This window comes from Sphaerodactylus townsendi, linkage group LG09 (assembly GCF_021028975.2).
Source record: "Sphaerodactylus townsendi isolate TG3544 linkage group LG09, MPM_Stown_v2.3, whole genome shotgun sequence".
In the NCBI taxonomy this organism is placed as follows: Eukaryota; Metazoa; Chordata; class Lepidosauria; order Squamata; family Sphaerodactylidae; genus Sphaerodactylus; species Sphaerodactylus townsendi.
Window position 1 is genome coordinate 45,134,335 of NC_059433.1, and position 10,382 is coordinate 45,144,716.

The window sequence follows — 10,382 nt, forward strand, 5'->3', positions numbered from 1 at the left end:
CCTGCAGGGCGGGCAAGGATGGGGCCGGTGGCTCGGCTCGTGGAGCCACAGTGCAAGGGCAGAAGAGCCGCATGCGGGTTCCCTACCCCTGCCCTAGGGAATGACTTGTACCAGGAGATGGACAGAAGGAGTGATTGGATTCTTCTGGACTTCTCAGAGGCTTTCAAATACCACTCCATCACAGTATCCTTCTGAACTGCCAACATGGGCTGGGAATTGGAGTCATTGTTCTTGGTCCCAATCCTGCCTGGAGGATAAGTTTCAGAATGTGATGCGAGGAACTGGCTTTTGTGCCCCCAAAGTTTTGTCTTGTCCTCTGTGCTCTTTAACATCTACATGAAACTGCTGGGTGATGTCACAAGGAAGTAGAGTGTTTTCCCTCAAGTTGGACAAGCCCAAATACTGGGAAAGCTCCAGTGCTTTTGAATACCACTAGGCATAACTTCTTCTAACTCTGCTGTGATCAATTAACCTATTTCACCTACATTTGAAGCTGTAGTAACTTAGAAAGTTATGTACAACTGGGAGTGAGCCCCGGTGATACATTTGAGACTTTCTCTGACTAGTGTAGATAAAAATTGCACTGTAATTAAAAGGCCAACAAAATGAATTGCGTGGCACAAATGGTGACTTCTGTGCTCCTCTTCATCCTATCTTTAAAAGTATTATTTTATAGTATTTTTGCCCATCTTTCTCTCAAAGGAATCCAAGGCAGTACAGAAATTGGCTTTCATGTAAAAGTGGCTAAATATATGAAAATGGCTCAATACATTATACACAGATCTTGAATTTAGCACTCGAACTTTCACTTCCTTCCATCCTCTCCTTTAGGATTTTGAAGCCTTTTAAGATTGGGAAGGTGCACTGATAAATTACTGGGTTCAGAGAAATCACAGTACTACTGTACAAGTGTGTGTTTTTTATTAGTTGGTGCTAGTCAGTCTTGAAAAATACTATATGTGATCCGTATGGTCTAAAGTTATCTTATATGCAGAGGGGTAAAAATTGTGCAGATACAGAATCACAGGCGCAATTACATGTATATATATTTTGGCATTTGAGACTGGCTATTTCTCATGAATGAAGGCCAAGGTAATATATTACAAAAGGTGGACAATATTTTGCCATTATGGACATTTTGAATACTTACAACATTTAAAACACTGTTGGTTAATGTATGTAACACTCCTTGAAGCACATCTATTAAACAGCCATTTCCATTTTAATAGCTGGATGAGGATTATAACCTTCTATTTTGAAATCATCCACTTTGAAATCATTGATGTTTTCTACTTTGCGAATAATGCTGAGCTTGGGAAAAGGCCTTGGTTCCCTCTGAAGCTGGAATTTAAAATACGCAAGCCAGTATTATTCCATATTATTAAGGAATCGTTTAAACCATAATTATGGATTATTTACAAGTAATATCCACGTGTAACTAATTAGTCACGAACTCCATGTGCATGGGACAGTGTCACTTGCACAAATACTTCCATCTAATGCTCTCCTACAATAATCACTTTACGACAGGTTTATCTTCATTCAAGTATTACAATGATGCAGAGTTGTTATGGAAACAGGTGCTGTTAAAGATAGCCTTGAGCAGGTGCTGCATATGTTGTGTAGACCCAGAAACATCCACAGTACTAAACAAATCAAATGAAACCTTTCACAACCTACTTGCCAATAAGGAATTTAACCTATCCAAATCCTTGCATCAGGTCCCATAGTACTCCCATAGAACGTTAACGAAAGTACCCATGTTATTTTGCAGCATCCTGAAAATTCACAGCATTGCATATGCAGGAAGGAGGAAGTTTCTTTTGCACCAGTCTCTTTATCCAAGTGACTATGTATTCTGAATTATGACCTGGCACTATTTATTACTTAGATTTATACCCCAAAGGGGCTCAGGGCGGCAACAACAATAAAAACTATTACAATGAAACAGAAACAAACTTAATAAATAATTTAAAACAGTAAACATTTCAAACAGCAGAAAAGCTCAAAAACAGATGGCGACTTTCACTTACTTTATCCCCACCCCCAGCCCCCAGCCAAAACAGATGACAAACAGATTAAATATACGGTAAAAAACCGGCTGGCCTACAAAAAAGCCTGGCGGAACAGCTCTGTCTTGCAGGCCCTGCGGAAGCCACTTAGGTCCCGCAGGGCCCTAACCTGAGACAGGAGCATGTCCCACCAGGTGGATGCCAGGACTGAAAAGGTCTTGGCCCTCGTTGAGGCCAGCCGGATGGTTTTTGGGCCAGGGACTACCAGAAGATTCCCCTCCGAGGAGCGGAGGGTCCTTCTTGGGCAATATGGGGAGAGGCGGTCCCTAACAGTTTTAAGTACTAAGTTTGCCATAACAATTGGCCACTGGATCATTATTGCATTCTGCAGTACAGCTCTAGACTGAATTAAATCTGATACCAGTTTAAAGTGGTAAACTGCAGTAGTGCAGGCAAAACACTGCTCATAATCTGAATTCAAGTCTAACGAAATGGGTTTCAGTAGCTGGTTTAAGGTTGGCTCAGACTTCCGTCCTTTCAAGGTCAGTAAAATAAGGATCCAGCTTTCTGGCGATAAAGTGCAGATGACTGGGGAAGGCAATGGCAAACCACCCTATAAAAATAGTCTGTCTAGTAAATGCCATGATGTGATGGCTTCCGATAGTCAGTAATAGCCTAGTGTTTGCACAGGGGACTATTTACCTATTCAGCTATGAGGGAAAGGGAGGCATATAATCTACAGTGGTACAAAAATGCAAATAAGCTAATACCCCAAATGCTTACCTGGATTTTCAGAGGTTCAACATGGTTTAGATATATATGAGCATCTCCTAATGTATGTATGAACTCTCCAGGCTGTAGAAAGTAACACTGTATTAATATCATGAAGGGAAGAGGAAGCGATCAAGAATTTAACTGAGATTTAGTTAAGTCTGTTGGTATGTTCTCATTTTCTCTCCACACACAGTTCTTGCCCAAAGAACAATACTCCAGTAATTAAGCTACATATTACTATGAACTCATTGCAATAAAAGAGTAAGAATCCTGGTTCACTATCACAAGAAATGCACAATGCAATAATGACTGCAGCTTCCTTAGCCTATAATGATTCTGAGATGATCCCTGACTAGAGAAGATTATTGCCTTTCTACAATTACTGACAGTGTAAGAGGACAGCAGGAATCACCTAAGATGTCCTACTCTGCTCAGAGAAGTATTAAATTTCACAGGTAAGCATCCAATTGTTGTTCTATGCTGCTTTAGGGGCAAGACAGAACCAACCATTGCCACAGCAGCATACTCAAAGAAGAATCAGGAATGTGACTGCACCCAGCTTGTGAACAGAAAGGCAAGCCATTCTCTGCTCTTGGAAGGGTCATGGAAGGAGTCGGAGGCTAAGAGGAAGGCATGGTGGAAGAAATGCTGGAACTGGCTGGGAGGAAGCAGCACAAGAAGAACGCGGGGGTCGAGCTGAAACCAGGGCCAGTGTAAAGGTCAGATTGGAGCAGAAGTAGGCAGGGCAAGAGGGGTAGATGGAAGACGCTCTAAAAGAGTGGAGCAAAAGCGAAGTACGGGAGACTAAGGTCCTAGTCCCACAGGGGTGAGGGCCAAGGAGGTAAAAGAAATTGAACTATGAACAGGTAAGGAAGTTTCATGCAGAAACTTCCCAGGCTCTTAGTACTCTTCACTTTCTTTCCCCAAATAGCTCCTTGTGAGCATGTTGTGACTATTAAGCATCAGACAAAGCTGTTCTAAGGAAGGACTGGATTGAGGGGAGATGGACCAGGACCAAATTGGATTCTATCAGCCTGAGGATTACTCACTTGTAATGCAGCCATTAAAACTTGTGATTCTTTATATTATGTCCCTAACTCTTGGGTGCTCAGTGAAATGGAGGATTCAACATGCTTCTCCCTCCTGAGGTAAGAATAAGGTTCCTAGAGCAGCATCTGTAGGCTAAGCTGTTCCCTTAGCTCAGGTTACAAAATATATAAGCACTCTCATGTTACCCAAAGCAAGAACAGAATTACTTCCAAGGAAACTGGGAAGAGTCAGGATACTGCCTTGAAAAAACAGGACAGCTTTATCTGATATTTTATAATCACAACATGCACACAAACACCTGTTTGGGGAAAGTAAAAAATACTAACAGGCTGGGAAGTGTCTCCATGTTGTGTTCCATAAAAACAGTAATCACAACCATTATGGGGAGGCACAGATAAACAGTAATCAGTGTGAGATGTTTACTCCACTCAGATTCAATGCCAAGGTGTTTGGAAGCATGTGAAAATCTTTTGGTTTTGTTTCTTTAAATGTTTAGTGCCAGAGATAAGAATATATTGTTTACCAAGTACTCTATTCATTCTGAGTTTTGTTTATAATATATCTCACACTAGTTTAGTGTGGGCTGAATTGCTGTTTCTTTTGTATACTACGTGTGATTTGTATTTGTTTCATGCATACAATCTATTGTCTGGGAGCCCCAACATGTTCCATAAATAAGCACATGTTGTAGCAGTGCATCACAGAAAATGTTATCAGTTTTCCATAAGAAAGTTGAGGCTGACTATTCACTTATATTAATTTGGGATACATCTTTTAGGTGGATATGAACATTTCCTTTGTGTTTCATGATGGTTAAGGCTCACAAGCAGAGATTCTGAAGCAACAGCAACTTCAATTGACAACTTGGGTTGAGGATTTTTGTTATATATCCAAAACAAGCCTTACTTCTGATTGCATAGCATTTCTACTAACAGAAGGGAAGGGATTTTTGCTGATATTCCTGAGCTTGCTGCTGACTTCCACGCCCCCGCCCCAACCCCACGCTGTTCTTAGGGTACCCATTGCACGAGAGCTTCATGTCAGGGGTTCTTGGGACTTCAGATGGCATGGGAAGGCAAGGAAGTTGTGCTGTGCTAATGCAAATCTTCAGCAGTACCCAAGCTATTGATTTCATAATTGATTTACTATATCTGACTGCACAGATTTCAGAATTTTTTTGCATTAAAATCAATCATATAATACCTCTCTTGCATAGTTATAAGTACAAAGAGCTGTCCACAGTGATTAAAGAAGAATAAATACAACTGTTCTGAACAGAAGGATATCCTGCTGAGCCCAGCCACATCAGGCGCAAGATTCCAGAACCTGGGGTTTATACACTTTCCAGTTCTCCCATATAGCTAGTGGACTATGTCATAACTTGTAGGGAAAAAAGTAAGAGTCCTGTACCTTCAAGCCTGTGACATGAGCAATCATCAATGTGAGAAGTGAATAACTGGCAATATTGAAGGGGACTCCCAAACCCATGTCTCCCGAACGCTGATACAACTGGCAGGAGAGTTCACCATTTAAAACATAGAACTGGCAGAGAGCATGGCAGGGAGGTAAGGCCATTGCAGAGACATCTGACAAATAAGAGCAGAAGAGATTATTAACTTTCAGACAATAAACCAAATGGCAAAATTCCACCCACGTAGCAATCTTGCAGATCTCCAATTGTTTTCTAAGCTAACTATTACAATTTCTCACTGCAGTGACATTGTGCCACTATTAATAAGCAGCAAATAAGCAAGCCAATGTTCTTAAACTATGATGTTAAAAAAGTGCCTTATTCCTTTGAACTTGTAATGGCAATTTGTGAAGACATCTTCCAGAGGCAAAACAGAATCATGAATAAGCTTTAAAATTTATGCATTTCCTGACCTGAATGGCCCAGGATAACCTAATCTTATCAGATCTCAGAAGCTAAGCATGGTTTGCCCTGGGTTAGTATTTGGATGGGAGACCACCAAGAAATACCAAGATCATTCTGCAGAAGTAGGCAGTGGCAAACCACCTGTTAGTCTCTTGCCTTGAAAACCCTGTTGGATCACCATAAATCAGCTGTGGCTTGATGGAACGATACACACATTTATTTGCCATGGACTACAAGTCATATAAGAACCAACATGGAGCCAGATTACAACACAGTTATTTTAGTGCTAACGAACTATTAGCAGACACTATCACATTAATGCCACACTGTACCTTTGGGATTCCATGCACACATGATTATTCTTCTGTTATCCGGATTATTTTTGATTGTATCAATTACCTTCTGCAACTGATCTACTCCTTGTCCTGTGTAATCTGGGTGAAAAAGTACAAAAAATGGCTTTTTATTAAGATTTATAAACTTGACAAACCAAGATCAACGATCCACTTTTTGGAAGAAACGTATGTATATGCATGGGCAATTGGAATCCAAGTGCTGGTGGTATATAGTTTTTTCTTAAGAATATTTATATACCCAACCTCTCTCTTAAATAGTCTGGCCCAAGGATATATGACAAAAATAATCTGTTAAAATATGTTATTAAAATGGATAATAAAAACAGCTAAACTCTCTTTGTAAGAAAAGCAGGAAGAAAGATACTGCAGGTGTGTGTGTGTGTGTGTGGAAAAGACATTGATAATTAAATCAGGGGAAGAAAGAATAAGAGAAGCAGCACAGAACTACTGGGAGGTTGCTATGGATACAATGTGATAGGAGCACTCCTTTTTTTCCAGTGCCTTCTCCAGATCACCTTTCTTACCCCAAAATTACCCTTGTGTCAGAACACACCTTGTCATTTTGCTGAAGTAGCCATGTTCTGTTAATTCCCTTCTCTCCCTACACCCTCACTGTTCTAAGACTGCTTACCACTTACCTCTCATCCACACTTCATTGTACTCTTTCACAGCATAAAATAATGATTAAGAAACAAGATCTCCCTTGAAAGCCAAAAATACTTCACTAGAGGAAATCTTTTATTTTTCTTCCTCACCTGTATTCATATCTTTGTATTCAGCTCCAAAATGTCTCCACTGGAAACCATAAACTGGACCCAAGTCCCCTTCCTCTCTAGAAAAGAATCCTTGCTTGTCTAAAAATTCACGAGAACCATTGGCATCCCAGATCTTGACACCTTTGGCAGAAAGCTCTTTTGCATTTGTAGAACCCTGTGTGGGATAAGGAAGGGAGAACAGCAGACTGTACATCATAAAGGATGTTGATGCTAATCAGGAACTATTTTTAAAAAATGTCTAAAGTATTATTTAATTCCTTGTTAGTGAGGAGATAAACTTCTAACCCCACCCTCCAAAGCACTGATATTTATCTTGTAAGGAGCTCGCTAGTACAAACTAGAGATCAAATAGCGTTTCAGAAATAAAACTATCTCCAAAAGCTATTATGTATTATCAATCTACAGCATGTTAAAATTTGCCAAATGTGTTACAAGCACTGCATTCTGGGAAAGCAGTCATACAACTGCATGTCAGTTGCAATTTGAATGTTTGGTGAAAGTTTGACTCAACACGTGCAATATTTTAATATGGCAGATGCACATTCTAATCTACTACTCCACTGCAACAAACATTTCTATTCAAAAGTGAGCTGTTTTTTATCTGAATTATACCTGTTGATGTTTAAACTGTGCATTAATTGAACAATGTTAACAGAAAATTTAACCACATATTTAGATAAAGACTACATGCTGCTGTGCAGAACTGAATCTAAGTATGTTCAATAAGGAGATGTATCCTATTCTCCAGAGTCTCAGAGACACAATTATGATATCACTAGCAGTAAAGCCCGCTCTGGTAAACAATACAACGGGCTCTAGACGGCTTGTTTTTGGCAGGTGCAGCAGCAAGGCAGGATCAGTTTAAATCAGTAGTGAATACTGTAATGAACACTGACCTACAGACCTTGGAAAGTGAGATGGGAAGGAATTATCCTGCGCGCTCACACCAGCACCTAGGATCAGGCTCTACCCCCCTCACCTCGCTTCCCGAGGCTTGCAGATCTTGGGGAACAAGGTAAGGGGAATGATCCTGTGTGCTGGACTGAGCACGCTCATTCCAGCACCCAGGACTCGGCTCTCTTCCCCCCTCCCCATCTCGCTTCCCAAGGCCCGCAGGTGTTACGGAGGGAGGTGCGGGGAACGATCTTGCATGTGGGACTGAGCACACTCTGCACAGCACCTCACTTCCCTGATGGAGAGAAAGCCACAGTGTGGGTAAAGGCAACTTGGGGGGTGACAATTTGAAAATAGCAAAAGGGAAGGAGATTAAATAGCCTCTTGTCTCATGTGCCAGTCTTCCCCTTGAATTTCCAAACCCAGCAGCTGAATTTCACAGAAGGAAAAAAGTCCTCTTGAAAAATCACCAGATTGCATGCATTAGGTGGTTCCACCTTTAGCTCCTCTTAAAAACAAGTATTTTCATGTTTTCCTTCACAGCTCAATCCACAGGGCTGAAGTGGCTGGGGATGACGCCACTGCCGCACTGTCTCTTGAGAGTTACCAGGTGGTGCGGGGAGGCAGCAATTAAAAAAACAAAACATGACTGCCTGGAAAGCCCTCCAAGGTGGCATAAGTCTGAAGCCCTGGCCACGGTGTCCTGGCTCAAAAACCTGTGTAGAAGCCAACTAAAGTTGACTGCACTCCCAGGAACACTCTGGCCTACCTACTCAGGCCAGTGTCCACTTGAATACCAGAGTTGCTTTGCGGTGGCATCCACTTCCAAGTTTCATTGCTGTGGAGCGCTCAGATGCCAGTGTCTTTGCCCTCTCCACCAGCAGGGGTGCCCCTTACGCCAGTGGAAGGGCAAACATGTCGGTGCAGCTCAGCACCGCTCCCATAACCCTTTCAGGTCCCTTTACCTGGATTGGGATGGCCGTGTTATAAAACAACTCTTGAGACATGCAGGTACAATAGGCCATTAGGCTATTGGAAAAGCAACAACTGCTTCTTTTCAGCTTGCAGTCTAGCAGGGGAAGATGGCAATTGCCACCTCTCCTTCCATAATCCTTTAAAACATTAGGACTTTTTATACTTTACCAGCTTAAATAGCTGGGGAGGGGGAGAATTACAGGAAACAATTTCTCTTCCAACTCCAATCTGCTGAAAGGCACAGCAGTTTAGTGCTGGAAAAGGGGAAAAAATATTCATATTTCTTATGCCCCCAGCCACTTGTACACAAGTCTGAACAACAAAGAAATTAACAGTAATTTTTTAAATTGCTAGAATAGTATTCATTGTATATCATACCTTAATAAACCAAAGTAGTTCTTCAAGTACTCCTTTCCAGAACACTCTTTTAGTTGTTAGCAATGGAAAGTCATCTGAAAACAAAATGTTAAAGTACAGGAAAATATACATTATATGAAATCTCTCATTCTTCAGTATAAAATAATGGCAGTTAAACTTGCACATAACCTATTATTTACATGGCAATTCTATTGCACAATATCACTTAATTTAATAGGAAAACTCTACAGAATTCTTATTAAAACATTATATTAAATTCTTATTAAAGCATCACCTTACTGAGAAATTCTTATTAAAGCATCACTTTATACTGAGAAAATCAGTGCCTTCTCCTACCACTGACTTTCAGTGACAGAAGATGGAAACAACCGCAGAAAGCTGGTGAAAACATTAAAGAATTATTTCACTGATAAGGAGATTGAGATTCTTTCCCCCTTGGAACACCAAAACTAAAATAGACGTTATCAAAAATCGTAATTCTTTACATTTGCGACAAAATGGTGGCCTTTGTGATGGGGGCGGAGATGATTATGTGGCTTCATACCACAGTTCTCTCCAGCACTAATAGCTAAAATGAACCTGCAAGCAAGCAGCAATAAGTGCGGCAAGCAAGTCCCCAGAAGTGGGGTGGTTAAAAATCGGCGATTCAAAGAAAAAAAAAGGATCAAGGTTATTGAACTGCCAGTTATAGTACGCCGCAATAAGCTTAATAGTTATTTATAAATGGCGCAGAAAAGCGAGTTTGAGCCCTTTATAAAAATGGAAAACGGGTTCATTTATAACGGGTGCAACTCGTTATAAACATGCTGTGCGGAATCACTCAAAGAGAACCTGCCCCAGTTTTTGCATCCTCCTCGGTGCAAGTGCCAAAAGAGCGACTCCGCCCCACTGGTTTAACTGCCCTCCCTGTAAGATTAAAATGGGCAGAAAGTCGCCCCCTCCAGCCACATAATCCCTTGTGCTCATAAGTGAATTCTTGCAGCCCAGAGGCTGCGAAGGGAGAAAGGCGAAAGAAAGCGCTTCACCTCGGAGGCTGTAGCGCGCCTGCATCCCGAAGATGGAGAGGGTGCCGGTCCCGGTTCGGTCCTCCTTCCTGTGGCCGAACTGCAAGATGTGCTCGACCTGCTTCAGATATTGAAGCTCCCCGTGAGGAGACGAGGCGGCGCCGAGAGGCTCTTCCCGAGGAAGCGCCGCGCAGGGCTTCACATCCAAGTCGGCGGGCATCCTGAAGCGACACGGAGCTAGAAAGGGATGGAATGGCTTCTCACCCGCCAAGTTTCAATTTGGCGCG

The 10,382-nt window shown here is 41.6% G+C and overlaps 1 protein-coding gene across 1 annotated transcript; it reads right to left on the reverse strand.

Annotated features, from left to right (window-relative positions):
• Window positions 1–906: 906 nt before the first annotated feature.
• Window positions 907–10,382, reverse strand: TYMS (thymidylate synthetase). Its single transcript, XM_048507173.1, has 7 exons — window positions 10,117–10,382; window positions 9,092–9,165; window positions 6,824–6,998; window positions 6,045–6,146; window positions 5,247–5,422; window positions 2,796–2,867; window positions 907–1,341 (listed from the first exon to the last, which is right to left on the reverse strand). Exons 1-7 carry the CDS (start codon window positions 10,313–10,315, stop codon window positions 1,204–1,206), a joined length of 936 nt encoding a protein of 311 aa, XP_048363130.1. The 5' UTR covers window positions 10,316–10,382; the 3' UTR covers window positions 907–1,203.